Source organism: Fistularia commersonii, chromosome 28, assembly GCF_037954325.1.
Source record: "Fistularia commersonii isolate RoL2024-O1a breed Wild chromosome 28, RoL_Fcom_v1.0, whole genome shotgun sequence".
Lineage (NCBI taxonomy): Eukaryota > Metazoa > Chordata > Actinopteri > Syngnathiformes > Fistulariidae > Fistularia > Fistularia commersonii.
In genome coordinates this window covers 2794995-2816380 of record NC_141311.1, presented here as the reverse complement: position 1 = coordinate 2816380, position 21386 = coordinate 2794995, and the positions used below count along the sequence as shown (strand labels likewise).

General features: G+C 45.3%; 1 protein-coding gene and 2 long non-coding RNA genes across 3 annotated transcripts in view; 2 read left to right on the top strand and 1 right to left on the bottom strand.

Moving 5' to 3' along the window:
* The window catches only part of LOC147217168 (uncharacterized), a 174849-nt gene that overhangs the window by 101766 nt on the left and 51697 nt on the right, over nt 1–21386 (bottom strand). The window lies entirely within an intron of this gene.
* LOC147217170 (uncharacterized) lies at nt 5045–9476 on the top strand. The gene is made up of 3 exons (XR_015108952.1): nt 5045–5165; nt 5897–5924; nt 8718–9476. It is a non-coding gene; the product is annotated as an uncharacterized LOC147217170 (long non-coding RNA).
* On the top strand, nt 13163–15362 carry LOC147217169 (transcription factor Sox-9-A-like). The gene is made up of 3 exons (XM_086176484.1): nt 13163–13894; nt 14215–14462; nt 14541–15362. The coding sequence occupies exons 1-3, from the start codon at nt 13464–13466 to the stop codon at nt 15302–15304; spliced, it is 1443 nt and encodes a 480-aa protein (XP_086032610.1). The 5' UTR covers nt 13163–13463; the 3' UTR covers nt 15305–15362.

Genomic DNA, 21386 nt, shown 5'->3' with positions numbered 1-21386 from the left:
GTGGAAGCACCGACCACAACGCCACGCTACATAAATACAAATAAATGACAAATCCATGATTGAAATGAACGGAAAACCCAACGGGGGGGTCGTTCCCCAGGGAAGCTGGTGCGTTTCTGTTCATCTTCAGGTTAAAAATCATAACCAAAACACCCGCACTATGTAAGTGTATGCACAATTAGCCGATAACGCTCACCGAGCCACATAAATGTACGGAGATTTGAGCATGAATACCTTGAATTTAGCCAAATGTTCGGTTTGCCCTGTTACCGTCAAGGACACCATGACGTTCAGCTCAACGCCCACGTCCGCCATTGTGAACGCCTTTCAAAACGACTCTCCAATTACGTTAAAATAACAATTTTGTTATTCTGAACCCAAACGTTCCTATGCAAAGACATATCCAAAACCGTGGGCTTGAGGGAAAGTGGCGGTATGCGTAAACGTGTTTCTTCCAGAACAATTAACTTGTCATGCTTTAGCACAAGACACGCGCCATCCAAATGCCCCGCGAAAAAAAAAAAAAAAAAACACGCCATCCCGCTTCTCTTTGTAAAATCGATTCCCCGAGCGAGGGGTCGCGAAACAATCGCTTCCCGGGTTTTATCTGCCGGACCCGATCTGCTCGGTCTCAGGTCTGCCATCTGCACCTCGCTCAGCGTCCACACCCATTATTAAAGAGATAGGCCTCAGCGAGCATCTTCAGCTGCGGTTCCAGGTCACAGGAGTGCGCTGGGGTGGAGATATTATAGGTAACTCTAGATTTTTAATTACAGAGCATCTGGAGGGATGTGACGGTCGCCGGTTCTTTGTCAGCCAGTCAGAAGCTGCTGGTCGTGTCAGCCGAGACTGTTTTTGAGACAAACCTAAAAGTTTGGATCGATGAGTTTCCTGCAGACTCAACCAGCAAAAGTCTAACGCCGGGTTCAACTGCGAGACGTCTTTATCGTCATCATTGATATTGCGGTCGAAAAAGACACGCTTTCAATCCAAAGAACACAGTTTTCAGGTTAATTCAGCTGGAACTCTTGGTTTTGGCGGTAACGGACCACAGTGACGGCGTGATGCAAGAATCGCCGTGACGTGCGCCTTCAGCGCCAGCCTCAGAAGCAAATCACCAAAGAAGAAGAAGAGGAAGACGACACGGAGGTGGAAGCTACCACAGAGTGGAAGTGTTTTTATCGTCTCAATGTGTGATGAACCCTGTTAGCCGTTAGCTTGTTTTGGCCAAAACGTTAATATTCCTCTGCGAGCCATGGGAAGCCCCAGCTCGGACAGCTTCGACGTCCACACTTTTCTGCTTTCATCCATTTTACCGGAAGAAAACAGCTGATCGGTGACCACAAAAGTCCCGAAATGAATGAATGAATTAGTTTATTTCAAAAGGGGACAATGCGATTTCATTAAACATATGAATAAACATGAGAAAAAAAGCCAGAATTAGCCGAAGAGGCTATTTTTTTACCTGTAGTCCCCCGGCCATGATGTCAAAAATGGCAATAAAATGGACAAAGACATACATTGCTTGATCAAACATCAAGCACCTACGTAAACAGACTGTGTCTCGGAGTATCAGAATCAGAATCAGAAAAAAACTTTATTTCTCACTGAGTGGCAATTGGGGTGCATATGGGGTAGCAGCCTTAAACATCTAAGAAAGTATGTATATAAATATATTAATAAATGTTCAATATTTTGTATAAAAAATGATTTAATTGTTGTTTTTTTTTTTTTTTTTTTTTTTTTAATAATTAAATAATTAAATAATCAAGTAATTCAATAAATAAATATGCTTGTAAAAGGTACATACAGGACTGTCTCCGAAAATTAGAATATTGTGATAAAGTTCTTTATCTTCTGTAATGCAATTAAAAAAACCAAAATTACTTTTTCATGATATTGTAATATTTTGAGATAGGATTTTTGAGTTTTCTTAAGATGCAAGCCGTAATCAGCAATATTAAAATAATAAAAGGTTTGCAATATTTCAGTTGATTTGTAATGAATCCAGAACGTATGACATTTTTGTTTTTTGTAATTGCATCACAGAAGATAAAGAACTTTATCACAATATTCAAATTTTCTGAGACAGTCCTGTATATATGTGTATACATAAATTGCTGTACAGAGCTGTGCAAATTGTAAGGGAGTTCGCTCTGCATTTGTATAATAAATATATCATGAGCTTCGCTACCCTTGGTGGGGGAGGGCTGGTAAGGCGATAGGTGCTGGGCATTGAGGAGTTGGGGCTAAAAAGGTAATTGAGAAGCTAAAACGTTCTCAGAACTGAAGTCCACGGCCCCTGGTTCCTGGCTCATGTTGTCCGAATGCACCAAGAAATTGTTTAGTTCCTGGAAAGGTTCTTCAAGAAAACCATCCAGTGAGAAATCATTGCTAAGGACAGGCTGCACCCAAACGGCGGGACTCTGTTTTTTAGATGAAGAGTCAATTCACGAGAACCCTTTGGCTTTTTTTTTCCTTTTTTTTTAAATTCTATTGCTGACATTTTTTTGTTTTTTTTTGCATTTTCTCAAAGAAAATATATATGGGTCGAAAATGACCCATAACACCATAGATGTTACTATAGTTATTAATTTTAAAATGAAAAAAATAAATCAACAAATTCATTTCGGAAATGTGTTCTATACCCCTTACCAATATTCTGGTATTCTGGCTTTAATTTATTTAAGTTATTCTCTTGAGGTTAATTTTTCTTTTTTTTTATTGAAATCGAGAGGTATACTAATGACAATACAAAGGCCCAGAGAACCACAACAAAAATATTAAACCCAATATTTTCATGGATAAGGAAGCCTTACAAGGTAACCAAGAGATGAGAAAAAAAATTGGAACTTAAGTTTTTATTCTTAGTGTATTTTAAAGCTGATTTAAGACACTGGTCAAAAACGCTACCAGGAAACTAACACAGGAGGAAGGTAAATCGAGGCTCCTCGGAATGCACAGCGCCTCCTTAACAAAACTACACAGTAGTCTATATGTTTAAGGAATCTATATTTCTGACCGTTAGATGTACATTATTAACACTCCTTGAAGGGCCCCCCATTCATGCCGTCTCCTAGGTCACAAACTCTGCAGCTCCGTGCCAGAAAACAGCGAGCCGCGGCAGACGGCACATCACCGGGGTCAGCGGCAAATATAATAAACCACTTACAGTGTTCTTACTCACATACAGAAAGGAAAGCACGCCACAAATATTGGATCTCAGGAAATGGCGGAGGACAATTTCCTTCATGTGTAACATTAGAATGCGCAGGCCGGGCTCCCGGAGGTTTCGGGGCCACCGCTACTGGGTTGCTCCAATTAGATGGAGCTTCCCCGCTGCGTCCGAGCCAGTTCGAACGCAAGAGCGCCCGAAAAAGGGAGCGGGAGGAAGAAGGAAAGGAAGCGCAGACTGGAGACACATGCAGCCGTGAGAGCTGTGTTATGCTTGGCACTTCTTTCCTCCTCCGTCTCTCGCTGTCTACACTCCGGGCCCCGAGACCCCGCTGCAAAACCATAAAGAAGAAAATACATAGCGATTAAAACGCGGAAAGACGGGGGGAAAGACGGGAGGGAGTGAACTCCCACTGCGGTGAGGTGCGATCTCCGACTTATTTCAAATCGCTTTATTTTAAAACTATTATATTTTGCAGACACAACATCTTGTTGTTGAAGGTTTAGAGCAAAGTTAGGAAGGACATTTACAACTAGGAAATATTTCGAAAAGACTCTAGGATTGATGTGAGAAAAGTTTTTAAAATTGCACGTTCCGTCGTTTCCCATCCCACCCCATCCTATCCTATTCTATCCAATCCTAGCCTATCCTAGACTAGCCTTGCCTAGCCTAGCCTAGCCAACCCTATCCTATTCCATCCCATTCTAGCTTATAAGAATAAGAATAAGAATAAGAATAAGAATAAGAATAAGAATAAGAATAAGAATAAGAATAACTTTATTTATCCTGAAGAAAATTGTTGTGTGCCAGAGTTTTGAGTAAAACATAACAATAATAAATAATAGTAGGAAATTGTATAAACAGTGAAAAAAAAAAAAAAAAAAAAAAGGGGGGGGGGGCGGAGAATAAGAAATACAAATAAAACTATGAAGTGTCAAAGTCAAGGCTATAAAGTGTTTTAAGGCTTAAGTATCCATTTTTGAGCTTAGACTTGTGTGGCTATCCTATTCCATACCATTCTAACTTATCCTATTTTAGCTTTGCCTTGCATGGCCTAGCATAGCTTTACCTATCCTAGCCTGCCATATCCAATTCCATCCTACCCCATCCTTTTTAGCCTAGCCTAGCTTGGCCTATCCTATGCTATTCTATTCCATCCCATTCTAACATATTCTATTTTAGCTTAGCCTTGCATGGCCTCGCTTAGCTTTACTTATCCTAGCCTGCCATATCCAATTCCATCCTACCCCATCCTTTTTAGCCCTGCCTAGCTTGCCTTAGCCTAGCTTGGCCTATCCTATGCTATTCTTTTCTATTCCATCCCATTCTAACATATTCTATTTTAGCTTAGCCTTGCATGGCCTAGCCTAGCTTGACCTCCTCTACCTATCCTATCCTATCCTATCCTATTCCATCCTAATGTGTCCTTTTTAGCCAAGCCTAGCTTGGCCTATCCTATACTATTCTACCCTCTAGCCACATTTAGCTTATCCTATCCTATCCTGTCCTAGAATCCTCAGTTTGAATTGCTTTTCTTCCCTTTTTTTCTGAACAGGAAAAGGTAATGTCATGAAAAATATTTGAATTACAAAACAAAGTGTTTTCCTCTGCTCTGCTGGTTATTTGGAATGTAAAACATCCCCGCACAATGATATTAATAATAATAAATTTAGAGAGGTTTTGGCACCTCTCATTGTAACAAGAGCCCGTTTAAAGCCTTTTAAAGCATGCCATTGTTCCCCTCAGCCCGGCCTTCGCTGAACATATTAATCTCATTGCCGCGGTCTAATGCCGAAATCCCCAGTGGAAACACCTACGAGAACTGGATCCGCTTGACCACACAGGACATACTCATTTCCTCTGCAACAGGCGATACCGCAGGTTTGAACCCCATCTCTGATAAACAGCAAAGAGGAAGTGCACCGGTAGGAGATCCATTTTACCCAGAAAAGGTTTTGGGTATAAGCTCCGATGCCGGCGAGATCCTCTGGTAGGTGATTACATATCATCACTCTCTCATTAACTCGGCATTTCTTGTATCACGGTGACCGTTTTGGGAAGAATGGGCCTTTTCACTGGACGGCCAAATAAACCAGGGCTGTTGAAAGGACGGGAGGACAATGGGGTTGGAGGAAAGCGATCTAAGAATAAATAAATTTGAAAAAATAACTGGCCGGAGCATTAATTTTATACCGAATGAACTGTGTCAGACGGCCCTCAGGAAACAAAAGGAGTGGGAGGTAAATAAACAAGAGGCATAAAACAAGGGCAGTTTGCAGAAACAAACATGAAAGTTTATTTTTAGGTCTCGAAACCGGTCTGGTTTTCACCTGATAATATTCCATTCCTGGGCGCCGGACACGATTGCGTTCGGACGCTTTGTGAAAGGTGTGTGTGTGTGTGTGTGTGTGCGGGGGAGCGGCGCCGCGCTGACATCACCAAAAGCCGCAGGTGGGAACCGCTACGCTGACTCAGCACTTTTTCTCCAAACGCCGGAGTCGTGACAGACGGGCCTTGTTTTTTCCGTGCGCCGCTTCCGCGCAAAGTATGAATAATGACAGGGCTACATGTTTAAAAAAAAAAAAAAAAAAAAGGAAAAATCATTCATTTCTCTCAACTATATAGAATAAAACTATTAAATATAATCTACGTTGAAATTTTAGGTCATCAGAATTAAAATTTCCATGCTTAACTGCAAATGGGAATTGCTTTTTGTTGCAGAAGGAGCACTGACTCGACAAGATAAGAGGTAAATATATGAAAATATAAAAGTATATAGGTATATATATATACACACACACATATATATATATATATGAGGCCAAAGTGCTATATATATATATATATATATATATAGCACTTTGGCCTCATATATGAAGGACTGGTTTGATTCCGACAAGGGGATTTTTCCTTGCAGAGTTTGTATCTTAAGAATAAGAATAAGAACAACAATCTTGTTTCCTTGTTTCTGTGTTCTCGGGTTTCCTCCCACAGTCCAAAAAAATGCAGGTTAATTGGAGAAAATTGGGAAAAATTGCCCCGAATGAGTAAGTGAATGGTTGTTTGTTTGACTCAAATATTAAAAACAGCCAAAATGCAGAGCAAGCATAAGTGCACCTAAAATTTCCACAATTCTGTACTGTACTTTATCTATATATATATGTATATATATCATGTATATGACTCTATATGATATATACGTATATATATTCTCTTTTTCTTTTTTCTTCTTGCTTTTATTCTGATGCTGCGACCCTACGTGCCCCCCAATTGTCCCCCAAAGACAAATAAAGTTTTTCTGATTCTGATTTAAGCTTCTTTCGTCAGCTCTCCGTTAACCTTACATATACACACTTTATAAAAATTTCATTTTTCTACGCTGTTCTAAAAAGATAGTCTCCTCACTCTTACACGCACACACCGATGGTGGTTCGAACCAAACTGCCAACCTTCGGACTGAAGGGATCTTTATAGATGAAGGCCGTTCTTGTATGAGATGTTACAGTTACAGTGTAGAACACACTCATTTTATAAAATAGATGTGAATGCAATGCAACCCGTCACTGCTGCACTCGGTGCGGCGTCCTGCTCCTCCTCAAAACCCGAATATTTCACCGTCAGAACATCCATCGGACGAACGCGTTCGTCGTTTACCGGAGAGGCGCCGGGGTGACGCGTCGTCTCCGAAAACACGGCGTGTTCACTCGAGAGATAAGCGCATCCTATGTAAAGGGAGAGCGTATTTTTGACCGAAAGAAAATTAGATTGGCCGTCAGCTTGCCGTGATCTCACTTGCTTTTCCCAAAGCGCTGAGAGAAGGCTGGGAATGCATGTGTGTGGGCCGTGAGTTTTTCTTCCCTTCTCTTGAACACCTCCTTGGTTTAGCAAAGCCAGTAAAATGCATAGAATATAACATATCGCTCTATAGGGAATTACAAGTAATTTTTTCCTTTTTTTTTCATATGGCTATGTGCCGTATTTTTTAATAAAAGCTGCGCCGGCTAAAAATAAACAGATAAATATATGTGCATAAATATACTGTAGGCCGCACTTGACTCGAAGCTGTTGGTGTCCACGATGTAACATAACCTTTTTTTTATTTTATATTAAATATAGATACATACTGGAAATGCTTTTATCCCAAACAGTACCGATAAAACGGATGATGAAAAAGATGAATAATAAATAACACAACGAAAAGTCCATCCATCCATTCATTTTCAATCCCATTTTCTATCTCGGTCTTCCTCCTGCGCACTAAGAATAATAAGAATAAGAATAAGAACAACTTTATTTATCTGGAAGGAAATTGTTGTGCCAGAGGTTCAAGTAAAAACGTGATAAATAATAGTGGGAAGGAGGGAGAATAAGAAATACAGATTAAACCATAAAGTGTCAAAATCAAGGCTATAAAGTGTTTTAAGGTCTTAAAAAGTACAAAGATTTGAATATTCCCTTCGGCTAATGTCATCGGAATCGAACGGCCTCATAATGTCACGTCATTTAATTGGTCCGATGTGACGAGGCTAAATGTTTTGGTAGCCTGAAGTTTGCTCGCCCCCGAAAAAATCCCTAAATTGTCCGCATCATTGTCTAAGCTGCAGTGTTCAGAGCTAATAGACGGTTTTATTATGGGTGTATTCTCATAACTGCTTTGTCTATCATGCTGTTTTGCAGGCTACAATACAAAATACATTATATATGACAGCAATACTCGTATTATAGCCCGAAAATACTTGCAGGTATAACGCAAGTTACAGCTGGAGGCGGGAGTGCATCAGGGATCTTCTCCAAGCCCCTTTTTGTTTGTGGACGGCGATGGAGAGGCTGACGGGAATCATCATGTTTGCAGACGATATTGTGATGTGCAGTGTGGAGGTGGAGGTGGAGGTACGACCCGGAGAGGAGAGGGACGACGGCTAGCCGAGTTAAGGCGGGGGACGGCGAGGCTACGGGGAGGCTCAAGCCGTGTCGCTACGTTTTGTTAGCACTCTGACAACGAATCATTGTCATTCAGGCATAATTACAGGCCGGGACGTATTATCGGATAGGCGGGGGAATGACCTGCAGAGATCACGCTACGCTTTTATGGCATCTCATTGTCATTCAAACCGAGTCGGAAAGGTCACCTCACCTGAAGGCGCGGAGGAGTCACTCAGCAGCGTTCAATATCGGTGGGGATTTTTGGGTGACCTTTCACTCAAAAAGCCTCTTAATATTTAAGACAAAGCTTCGGCCGTTTATTTATTTGTCTAACTTACTTGTCCGCTCGTTGATGAGCCCCTCAATGCTGCTTATTTAATGTCAATAAGATGCGATTCAAAGAATTTTAATTGTATTTGTACTTTTAATGCACCGCAACTTGATTTTTTTTTTTTTTTTTTTTTTTTTTAGCTGCTCGGCAGAAAACATATCCGCTGATATAATTCTGAAGGTGCGGCGTCTTGTCATCCCCGCCGCATATCGAGCGCCGCCGGCACTTATCATGAGCGGTTGCTCTCCGCCGCATTCCAAGATCACTGTGCATTTCCTTCCCCTGCAGATACACTATCAAGGAGGTGTTTCGGTTTACTGGGAGTCTGGCAGCGGATAAGAGCGAGATTACAGGGGAAGAGGCCAAAGAAAGGAGACCATGCAGAAGAAAGCACGCCGTGGCAATCAGCGCGCAGGCGGGTTCCAGAGGTGAAGGCCGCCGGACATCTGCCTCCCGGTTGAACTGCGACTCCTCTGCGGCGCGGCCGAGCTAATCGACCGCTGTGGTTACAGCCGAGGCTTCAAATAACGAGTAGTTATATGTTTTATAGTTTATACGTGAATGATAAACTCTACATCAGGGGTGTCAAACTCATTTTGGTGGCGCAGGGGGGGCCAAAGGGGCCGGACCAGTAAAATCATTACCTAGAAGTAACACCAAGTCCATATATTTCCTTTGTTTTAGTGTAAACAAGGTAAAGAAGTAAATAAAAAAAAAAAACTTTTTATGTGACAAACTGTTCCTCTAAAAAAAAATGACATGACGAATTGATATTAAAAATGAATATTAAAAAAAAAAGTGAGGAAATTACACTCTAAATATATTGTTGAGTTAAAAGAGAAAATCTTGTCATTGTGGTAAAATTTACCACTAGAATTTATTTGAAAATGGATCGGTAGCATGTATAAGAGCAGGTATAATGTTTACAAGGCTATTCTGGTTATTAAATAAATCTTTTTAATTTTGCCCGTTTTTTTTTTTTGCTAGTATTTTGGGTTTTTTTTATCGAAATAAGAAAAGATCATTTTAACAATGTCACTAGACCTTTCTTTCATCTATAAATCATTTTTTGTTATCAAAATTTGAATAACAAAATACATTGCAAAGTTGCTTTTTCCTTTTTTTCTTTGTCTTTTTTTTTTTTTTTTGAAACCCACCGTATAAAACCCCCAGATGCACGTGAGAAAAAACATTCAGGCCGGACAAACACAAAGATTTGATTTTAGGCAGGGGGTCACAAATGATTGTTTTGTGTCTGAATCTGAGACCCCTGCTCTATATCCATCGCTAACTCCAGATCCCGATATATTGGATTCACGTCTTCCAATCATCTGCCTCCATCTCTGCATCACTTCCTGTCCGCTGTCAGGGGGATAGACTTATCATTTCCCCAAAGAGAACCCCAACATCTTCACCTCTGGATATATCGGATGAATATAACTTTTGGAAACGTCCGTCGGGCCTTCCAGAAGGCTATTTCTGCCGCTCCGTGCATGTCAGATATCATTGAAGTGCGAGGGAGTGAGGAGGTTCTCCGAGCACACCCGCCGAGGTGTCAGGACCTTGATAAGTCCCGTTTAAACTTTACTCCTTGCAAAATGCCAAATGTCAACATCTGCCCCGTGGCCAAAGCACTCTGATCTGGTTGGGTAAACAGCCGATCCAGCTCATACGACGTGAGACCCGCGAGCGCTTTGTGTCTGGAGACGGAACCCGCCAAAGAAATCGGCGTTTCACAAAAGGGGTCGAAACAGCGGCGGCGGCCGGAAGGGGAGTTCAAATGGATTTTCTCATCCCGGCCTCTTGTGGTCTCCCGCCACGTTTAAGGCAGTTGGCACCAGCAGCACAAAGTCCCAGCCAGGTGCGATGTCGGTTGTGCGCGGCCAGAACCGCCTCTGTACTCGCCGGCACGCCGTTTATCACCCCGTGACGTATTTCGGATCCTTCGACGATCCCGCGGGTTTCCATTACCAGCGATATTCTGGGCGATAGCGCGGGCGCCGGCCGTATCGATCCCTTCCGTCCGACGAAGCGGCGCGGAAACCCGCCCCGGCTCCGATCCGCTGGAATCTGAAAAGAGCGGAGGGTAGGCGGAGGACATGATTTGGCAGTTTACCCCCAGTGTTTGCCTCGGAATTTTGACGCCGCGGCTCGAAGTCGAGCTGAGAAGTTTCCCAAGGCCCGCGGAGAGGGGTGCTGTCGGACCGCCGCCCCCTCCCGCCGAGGGGATCTGCGTCCAGGGTACCTCAAAGTCGGTCGGCACCGCGGGGGCAAGAACGTGCCCGACCACGCCTGTGAAAACCGTCGGTGGGTTTCCTCCTCCGCGCGGCGAGACGGTCGCCTCGGCAGCGCAGGAGCTCTCAAATGGCGGCGTTGGCCGATCGCACCTCCCACCGCTCATCATCACCCGCCCTCGGAAACCTTCGCGCGGTCTTTCGCGAGATTGTTGGCGGTCGCGGTCCAAATGCAGTCATGCGACTCGCCGCGATTGTGAATTAGCTGGTGCGTTTTCAAATCTCGCATTTCACGGCTTTCGGAAACCTGACGAGCTTCGGTTCCGCGCGGGCGAGACAAGTTAGCGGGTCGGCCGTCAGCCAATGAGACGGCGGGAAGAAGGCGTACGACGCAGAAACGTGGATGTCGACTCTGCGCATTGAGAAGCAGCTCCGGGATTCATCGACATCTAAAGTGATCCATTCATTTTTCATAATCTATAGCGCTTATTCGACACATTGACGTGCAGTCAGGGGAGGCAGGAGAGGCCGTGCCTCACTTGTCAATCTTGGAAAGAGAAAATGTAAAATGAAAAAAAAGAATTTATTTATCAGTGATTTGCAAGATAAAGGTGTTTTTCATTTAACTTCACCAGTTGTAGACGTCATTCAAAATGACTGGATTTTCACATTTACTGTTCAAATACTAAGAAGAAACATGCGGTGAGGCAGCGGACTGCTGAGCCTCAACGTAGATCACGCAATGACGGCTGACTGCCGGCGTGCTCTGCGCTAAGACCGGATTGCCGCCTCTCTGTAAGTCACTATTAAAATGTTTAAACAACTTTGCTTTTGGAACTACATTTCCAATTTATCAAGAACTCTGTGTCACTAATTTCTTGTGCTGAGCAAAGAGACGCCAGGTGAGGCACGCAGTTCCCCTGCCTCAATGAAGCCAGTGCCCATGCAAACATTCACCCTCACATTCACACATTTGAACGATTTTGCGTCTCCGATGAACCTCCTGGATGTGGGAGGAACCCGGAGAACCCGTAGGAACCCCACGAAGACATGGAGACTCCACAAAAAAAGTTAGGAATCCAACACGGGACGTTTTCGCATCAAGCGCTCATCATTCGACCGATCCCGTCTGGGAAATATAAATAAATCCAATCTCCCGGATATTATGAAGTGCCAAAATTTGAATCAAAAATCTCCACGCGGACTCTTAACCTGCAGCCGGCGGCTCGCTGTCTAAAATTGAACTCTGGGATTTAGAGTCTGAACGTCCGGAACAACGCGCCCTTTGTCCGCCGGGAAACAAGAGCTGGAACAAATCCAGCCGGGTGGATTTTTTACTGTTGTGACACGTTTTGTTTTGTTCCGGCTTTTCGCTGCTCCCGATTTAAAACGTTAAATGTTCGCTCGTTTCGCAGCGTCCCAGGAGGTTCCTGTCTCCCCGGTGGAGGTCGTTACAGAAAACGTATGTTTTTAATCGCTCGGTCGTCCCGTCAGGAAGCGCAAAGACACCAACACATCAGCAGAGCGGTTTAAAAGAAAAGGTGAGATAGACGGTGAGATGTTGAGCTACAAAACAACACACACTTCTCCTGTCAGGAGTCACTTCTTCTGTTTGAAACGGTGAAGTCGAGGACTTCAGATGTTTGGTTCTGGACATAAACATGTCTTTGTCCCCACGGATGAGAGGAGGCCCTGACGAGAAAATGTAAAAGCAGGAATCCACACATTTCCAAATGTGTTGTGAATTTCTCTCTCTCTTTCTCTCTGCGGCGCGTCAAAGTTTCTGGACTGCTGTCTCCCCCTATTGGTGCATGTGGAGCGCGCACACACACACACACACACACACACACACTAACACACACATGCAATCACACATTTACAGTCCCAGCCTCCGCGTTTCCCGGAGTGTTTGGACGCTAAAAAACGTTATCATCGCGAGGTTTCCAACCGAACTCTCGGAAAAAAAGCAAAAGCAACAGGATTGTTTGAGATAAATACACATATTTATATAAATATTCAGAAGAAGTAAACAAGTCTGGACTCTCCGAGCTCCGGACTGAACCAGAACCCAGCGAGCGGGGACTTTTACGCATGCGTGGGAAAATAAGCAGAATATGACGATAAAGAGCGGCTGTTTTTTTTTTTCTTCTACTCCTTTTTTTCCTTACTTTTAAAATCTAATTTATCTTAACTTCAAATTGTCAAGTGTTTGACTTGTCAAACCACTCTGTAGACACACAAACACACACGAACACACACCATACATTCAATTTAACAATCACGTTTCATGCATCTTTAATAATAATGATAATAATGATATCACACACACACACACACACACACACACACACACACACACACACTTTTCTCGCCGGTTGTTGATGTAGTTCTTCAGCGCAGAGTCATGTTACGTCCCCGCCTCCTCCACCCTCCACCCTCCACCCCCCTCCAATCATTTCCTCGCCGTCAAACATAAATCCGGGCATCGCCTGTGCGCCCGTAGACTCTGCAAGCAAACCTCCGGGAGCGGCCAACGCACACACACACACACACACACACACACATACACACACACTCGGGGACACACACGTACACACTATTGGAGGACCGTCTAAGGCGCATTTTGGTCGGGAGGAGCGGAGCGCGGCCGTCAGTGCGCTCCCCCGGGGCCGACGTTTGGATTTAGACGCCCTTCTTCTCCTTTTTTTTTCTCTCCTTCCTCCATCCTCCCGAGAACTTCTTCTTGTTTTTTTTTTGTTTTTTTTTTCCTCACGAGAAGCTGACTCTCCACACTTTTCGCATGAATCTCCTCGACCCCTACCTGAAGATGACCGAAGAACAGGACAAGTGTCACTCGGACGCGCCGAGTCCCAGCATGTCGGAGGATTCGGCGGGCTCTCCGTGCCCGTCGGGCTGCGGCTCGGACGCGGAGAACACCCGGCCGCCCGACAACCACCTCCTCCGCGGGCCGGAGTACAAGAAGGAGGACGAGGAAGAGGAGAAGTTCCCCGTCTGCATCCGGGACGCGGTGTCCCAGGTGCTGAAGGGCTACGACTGGACGCTGGTGCCGATGCCGGTGCGCGTCAACGGCTCCAGCAAGAGCAAACCGCACGTCAAGAGACCCATGAACGCGTTCATGGTGTGGGCGCAGGCGGCCCGCAGGAAGCTGGCGGACCAGTACCCGCATCTGCACAACGCGGAGCTCAGCAAGACCCTTGGGAAGCTGTGGAGGTACGTCGAGTTTAGTTTAGTTGTTTTATTTTGTTTTGTTTTTTTTTTTGGCTGGGGTGCGGGCGGATAGGTTTTGCGCATGGCCGGTGCGTAAAAATGTGCATTTTTACGCGTAAAAACAACTCCGAATAAAAGCTTGACACGGATTTGCACCGCGCAAAGTTGGTTTGGGTTGCGTAAAAACAGTGCAGGGTTGTGCAGGCGCATGGAAAGCGTCTCAATCAGGGTGCGCCGATCTTCTCCTCCTCCTCCTCCTCCTCCTCCTTCTCCTCTTCCCTTCCTTTCCCTTCTCACGTTTTTTTATTTCACCCTCCACCCAGGTTGCTCAACGAGGTGGAGAAGCGTCCGTTCGTGGAGGAGGCTGAGCGCCTGAGGGTGCAGCACAAGAAGGACCACCCGGACTACAAGTACCAGCCCCGGCGGAGGAAGTCCGTCAAGAGCGGCCAGAGCGAGCCGGAGGACGGCGAGCAAACGCACATCTCGCCGAACGCCATCTTCAAGGCGTTGCAGCAGGCCGACTCCCCGGCGTCCAGCATGGGCGAGATGCACTCCCCTGGAGAACACTCCGGTGAGAGCCTCTTCCGATGCGGAATCGTTGTCGCCCGGGTGTAGATGTGACCGCGTTAACCGCCTCTCGTCCGACCAGGTCAGTCCCAGGGGCCGCCGACGCCACCGACCACCCCCAAGACCGACCTCCCGGCCGGCAAGGGCGACCTGAAGCGCGAGGGGCGCCCGGCGCAGGAGGGCACCAGCCGTCAGCTCAACATCGACTTCGGCGCGGTGGACATCGGCGAGCTGAGCAGCGACGTCATCTCCAACATGGGGAGCTTCGACGTCGACGAGTTCGACCAGTACCTGCCGCCGCACAGCCACGCCGGCGTGCCGGGCGCGGCCCAGGCGGCCTACGCCGGCGGCTACGGCGTCGGCGGCACCTCGGTCGGCCAGGCGGGCAACGTCGGGGCCCACGGATGGATCTCCAAACAGCAGCAGCAGCAGCAGCAGCAGCACACTCTCACCACCCTGGGCGGAGCAGGAGAGCAGGGCCAGCAAAGAACCGCCCAGATTAAGACGGAGCAGCTGAGCCCGAGCCACTACAGCGAGCAGCAGGGCTCCCCGCAGCACGTGGCCTACGGCTCCTTCAGCCTGCAGCACTACAGCGCGTCCTCCTACCCCTCCATCACCAGAGCACAGTATGACTATTCAGACCACCAGGGTGGCGCCAACTCCTATTACAGCCACGCGGCGAGCCAGAGCTCGGGCCTCTACTCCACCTTCAGCTACATGAGCCCCAGCCAGCGGCCCATGTACACCCCTATCGCCGACACCGCCGGCGTTCCCTCCGTGCCTCAGACCCACAGTCCGCAGCACTGGGAGCAGCAGCCCGTTTACACGCAGCTCTCCAGGCCCTGAGGAGGCGACCTCCGACCTCCGGCGCCCCCCCTTTCCCGCACCCCGACGTCAAACCCCCCCCCCCCCCCCCCCCCCCCCCGCCCACTCCCAGCACTGACTTCGAAAACTACCCTCCCGCCCCCCTTTCTCCGCTCAGTGGCCTCGTACGCCGCCTCGCCTTCATTGCCAACAGAAAAACACGACAATGACTCTTTTATAGTACTGAAAATATATCTCTGGCTCACGACAGTGCCTTTTGTATCGGTTCGAATTGTGATTATATTTTTTTAGATATAATGTTAAGTGAAACGAACGGAAAAAAAACAAACAAAAAAAAAAAAAAAAAAAGTTAAATCCTCTGTGAGGACATACTGGTTATGGATATTTTAGTATGTACTGTGTATGTGTCTCGCTCTCGTCGTCCTCGTCGTCGAAAACAACCGCGGGCCAAAGGTCGGGAACATCGGAAAAAAGGAGCGGGATCGCCGGGTGACACACCGCCAGTGGCCTTAACGTCTCACTCATGTGTTTTTGTACAGGAAGCGGGAAGCTGCCGTCTTATCATAACCCCACGCTCTGCTTTTGTACTGTACATATTTTATCGCGATGGCGAGGGTCGAGCGACGCCGGGGGTTCGGAGAAGATCGGATTTTTTTTTTTTTTTTTTTTTTTTTCTCCGACCCCTCCCGATACGACGGTGTCATCGGCGAATTAGTCGAACGCTTTAGCTCAGAGCGCTCTAACAGGTGCCAGGTAACTCTCCCCCCGGGGGGGCCTTACAAGCGCCGCTAAGCTAGCGACGCTCGCTTTTTGTCCCGACACCATCGGTGCCTGCGGAGCCGTCATGGCGGTGGCGGCGGCCAGCGGCGGCTCCGGCCGCTGGCACCGCGGTGTTGAAATCGCAGCACGGTTCTCACTTCCTGCCTTGAGGGAGGAGGAGGGGTTCAGGAAATGACCTCTGACCTGATTCTCCCCTCCCGCCGCAGCCGGCGGGGTCTGAGTCGGGCACGCTTCCGCCATCGCCTACAGCCTCGTCCTTTTCCTAACATTTTCTTTCTTAATTTATTCTCTAGCATTAATTTTATTTGAAATAACTATTTGCGATTATCTTTTTTTTTTTTTTTTTTTTTTAAATTCACCAGCAGCTAACTGAGAGAATTTTCCTTTTTTTTTTTTTCAGTTAAATAGCGTTGCTGTTATATGTGGTACAAATTTGTTTTATTTATCATTTGTAAATGTTCCCGTTAAAAAAAGTAATAATAATAATAATTCGTTTATTCACGATTTTTAGTCATGTACAGATTACTTATAATTACTACAAACACGACGAGTCTCTTTCTCTAAATAAAGAAAAACTGGAATTTTAGTTTTCTCTCGCTATTTTCAAAAAACAGCGGCCGTGAAAGCGGCGATTGCTCTCCGTTTATTTCGAGCAAACGTTGTGTTCCTCATTTTTTTTTTTTTTATATTCTGTATCCTTAGTTCTCATTTTGTCATTCCATCCTGTTCATGCAGTTTCCCCCTTTTAGGTAAACGTGGTGTTGTCATAAAAAGAAAAAAAAAAAAAAGCTTATCTTTTTTTTTTTTTTTTGTATTATATTGTTTACAATAAAAAGAAAACACTGACAGACGTGTGTCATCGCCGTTTCTCGTCGGGGACGTATTCCCGCACGATCGGGCTGCCGGCGGCGTGCAGGACGCCGGCTGGTTGCTCTTGCAAATAAAAACCAGATCCGGCTCGATCGAGCTCCCATTAAGAAGGAGTTCTCCGCGACGCCATGCTGACAACGGTAGTTTTGTTTACGGCTTCTCAGACCGTGAGGTCACGGGCCCATTATCGCGGCGGCCATCGAAAAGGACGTATGTCCGCACCCCTCCTCCACCCCTCCAGCGCCTGTATACATGATGTTTTGATGAAACAAACCGGACGCCGAACGTTGTTTATCCATTAACCGGGCCGGGGAAATGCGGGACTAGCCCTCGCCTTAATAAATCAGCGGGAGCGTAAACACAATCAGCTACTATGAGCTCGCGTTGAAATCCGAGGCACGCTCGAGGATGACGTCTCTTTCCTCACCCCGTCCCCCGCCCCGCAACATCCCATCACACTTCATATTGCAAAGTGTGACTCCCGATCATGTGAAAGCAATCGCGACCCGGTGCTAAAAGGAAGAGCGTCCCCGACGGGAAAACCTGCACAAATTCATGCATTCATCCAGCGTGTCGGCGGCGTATTTTCTGCAGAATGTCTTATATTCGCCATTTTCTCAACGCTCTCCGACGTGTTTACATCCCGACTCGGCGGAATCCGCGTCCCGTCGCAATTGGAAGGCGCCGAAAGAGCGTTTGTGCTCGGGAATCGCGCTAACGTGACGCGAGAGCCAACTCAGAAATGAAATGATGGAGTGGAGAGGCGGAGGAAGGGGGCGACCGGAATAAACAGTGGAATATTCGACCAATCTGGGATTGTTTTGAAACTCAAGAAGCGAGAGTCGGTCGAGGAGGAGAATAAGATGACGGATTTCCTCTGTTCATCCAGTTGCACTGGCGACCAGTAGCTGCCAGGATCAAGCACAAGGCCCTGACCCTGGCGTTCAAAACCACCTCAGGAACAGGTCCGGCATATATGAACGAAATGATAAGACCTAATGCTCCCGGCAGAGAGCTGCGTTCCTCTAATACAAACCTACAAGCAGTACCTTTTGCTCGCTCTAAGCGATTTCAGGCAAAACTGTTCTCAGTTCTATTACCTCAGTGGTGGAACAAACTTCCGGAAGTAACAAGACTAGCATCATCTCTCTCAACCTTCAAGAAACAGGTAAAAACTTTTCTCTTTCAGGACTTTTTACTGCACTGATGCTTGAGCTGCCCCAGATCAGGTTAGGCACCAAGTTAGGCTATTACATTACATTACATTACATTACATTGCATTTAGCAGACGCTTTTATCCAAAGCGACTTACAATAGAGGACATAAGGACTGCAAATACACTTGCAAATACATGATGCACAGGAAATATACAGAACAGTAAGCTTGGGTTAGTGAAGGTTTTTTTTTTTTTTTTTTTTATGGACAGAGACACACAAACGTACACACACACACACACTCACACACACACACACTGCATATGGCTATGCAGTGTGTGTGTGTGCGTACGTTTGTGTACGTCTTTGTCAAAAAAAAACTCACTAACCCAAGCTTACTGTTCTGTATACTTCCTGTGCATCTTGTATTTGCAAGTGTTATTTGCAGTCCCTATGTCCTCTATCGTAAGTCGCTCTGGATAAAAGCGTCTGCCAAATGTAATGTTTTAAATTCCGTCTGATAACAAAAAAAAAAAAAAAAAAAAAAATTTGTTTCGTTCCGGTCGCAAGGGCCGGGAGAGAAACCCACCGTGACGGCGAGAGAATTAAGGAATCCCGCGTCCGCGGTCGAACGGGGAGGTAAACACATCCTGCGTGGACAGGGGAGGAACAAGCCGCACTGGCCTCCCACGGCGAACCCCGACCCCGCCGACCCCGCCCCGGGGGGCACATCTATCAACGGGTCCCCCCCGGAGCTGAGCGTCGGGGAATGGGAGGCCGGTGAGCGACGCGAACAAAAGGCGTAGCGGGCGCCGTCACAAAGGAGAGGATCCATAGGCTGAACTCAAGGAACTGAGGAAATTAATCCCAAAAAAAAAAAAAAAAAAAAAAAAAAATTAAAAAAAAAAAAAAAAACTTGTTGGATGAAGAAGCAGGAAAAGTCCAGATGTCTGGAAAAGTCCACGTTCGCTCCAGCTGACATATAGAGCGGTGACCCAGTTCACACCAGATGACCGGCCCGTCGTCACAGATGTTGCCTGGAAGTTCGGTTCGAGCCAACCGTTTCTTTTTTTTTTTTTTTTTTTCTGGAGTGGAAAAGGGAAAAGTCAACTCGGCGAGGCGCGAGGGCCCGTGTTCCCGTGTTCTCGGAGATTTACCAGAACCTCTCTTCGCTCCACTGACTCCTGTGCGTGTGTGTGGAAAATGCGAGAAGTTTACATCTGCCAGGTCCGATCTTTAAAAAAAAAAAAAAAAAAAAAAAAAACGCATGGTGCCGGTTTATTTGTATATCGTGTTTATCCAACACGGACATTAAAAAGGTTTTATGTCGAACATAAAAGAAACATAAGATGTGGTACGATAAAAAAAAAGGCCACATTTAAATATAATATAAATCGGAATGGAAACGGGAATAAGCCAATAACGGGATAAAGCGGGATAATGACATTTAGCGTAGTTACAGTGCAGTGAGAAATATAAATAAATAGAGCTAAATTTGATTTTGTGTGTTTTGAATCTTGATTTGAAGAGTTTTCTGGGAGTCCGTTCCAGACACGCCAGGCTGAAAAAGCTCCGAGTTTGGTCGCGTCGGCTTCGGCAGGCGGAGGGAATGCGGTCAATGAACGCTAACTTCCATATCCGGCAGCGGGTCGGATTCTGAACCCACAGACGAAGCTCCCCTGCAACCAAATCACACAGATGCACCGGAATAGATACGAAATGCAAAAGGGTGAACATTCATCCATTCATTCATTGATTCAATCATTCGTTCGCTATCGATATTGTTTATCCTGTCGCCGAAGCCAGCTGTCATTGGGCGATCACAGCGCCTCGTGTAAAGACTGACAACCATTCACCCTCTCATTCACATGTCATAAAAAAACATAAAAAACATTCACTCATTCATTCACATATAAAAAATCACTCATTCATTCGTATCATACAGAGTCCAAATCATTCACCGGCTCATTCACACAATGCATAGAAACATATCGAATCACTCACGCAATCGTCTGTCATATAGAAACACCAAATAATACACTCACTCATTCACATGACATAAAGAAACATAACGAATCACTCATTCACACGACACAAAGAAACATAATGAATCACTCCCGCATCCATCTGTCATATAGAAACACCAAATAATACACTCACTCATTCACATGGCACATAGAAACATATAATGATTCACTCACTCATTCACATGGCACATAGAAACATAACAAATCAGTCACGCATTCATCTGTCATATAGAAACACCAAATAATACACTCAGTCATTCATGACATAAAGAAACATATAACGAATCACTCACTCATTCACACGACACATAGAAACATATGACGAATCACTCACACATTCATGTCATATCAACACCAAACCATTCACCCTCTCATTCACACACCACATAGAGACACAGAAACAATTCCCTCATTCATTCACACACACCCTATAGAGACACCGAATCATTCACTCACTCATTCACAGGTCACATAGAAACAAGGAAAACTATTCACCCTCTCATTCAAACATCATATTGAAAGATATAAGGAATCACTCACTCATTCATGTCATATGAAGACAAGGAAAACTTTTCACCCTCTCAGCCACATGTCATTTAGAAACATATAATGAATCGCTCACTCATTTCATTTCATTTTCTTCATCATGTAGCCACCAAATCATTCACCCTTTCATTCACAGATCATTTACAAACATTAAACCAATTACTCACTCATTCACATCATATAGAGACACCAAATCATTCACACAGTCATTCACACATCATAAAGAAACATTCAATCATTCACTCATTTAGGTCTTTTAGAAAGATATAACAAATCACTCACTCATTCATGTCCTATAGACACCAAATTATTCACCCTTTCATTCACATATCATATAGAAACATAAAAAATCACCTACTCTTTCACAAGTCATGCAGAAAGATACAACGAATCATTCACTCATTCACACATCATATAGAAACATGTAACGAATCACTCTCTCATTCACCTGTCATATCGAAACATATAATGAATCAGTCATTCATTAACATCATAGAGATACCATAGCATTCACTTACTCATTCACAAGTCACATTTAAAGATATAACAAATCACTCACTCATTCATGTCATATAGACAGATATAACAAATCACTCATTCATTCACACATCCTATAGACACGCAATTATTCACCCTTTCATACACACATCGTATAGAAACATATGATGAATCACTTAATCAGAAATACGGCATATAGAGACAAACGAATCACTACTCATTCACAAA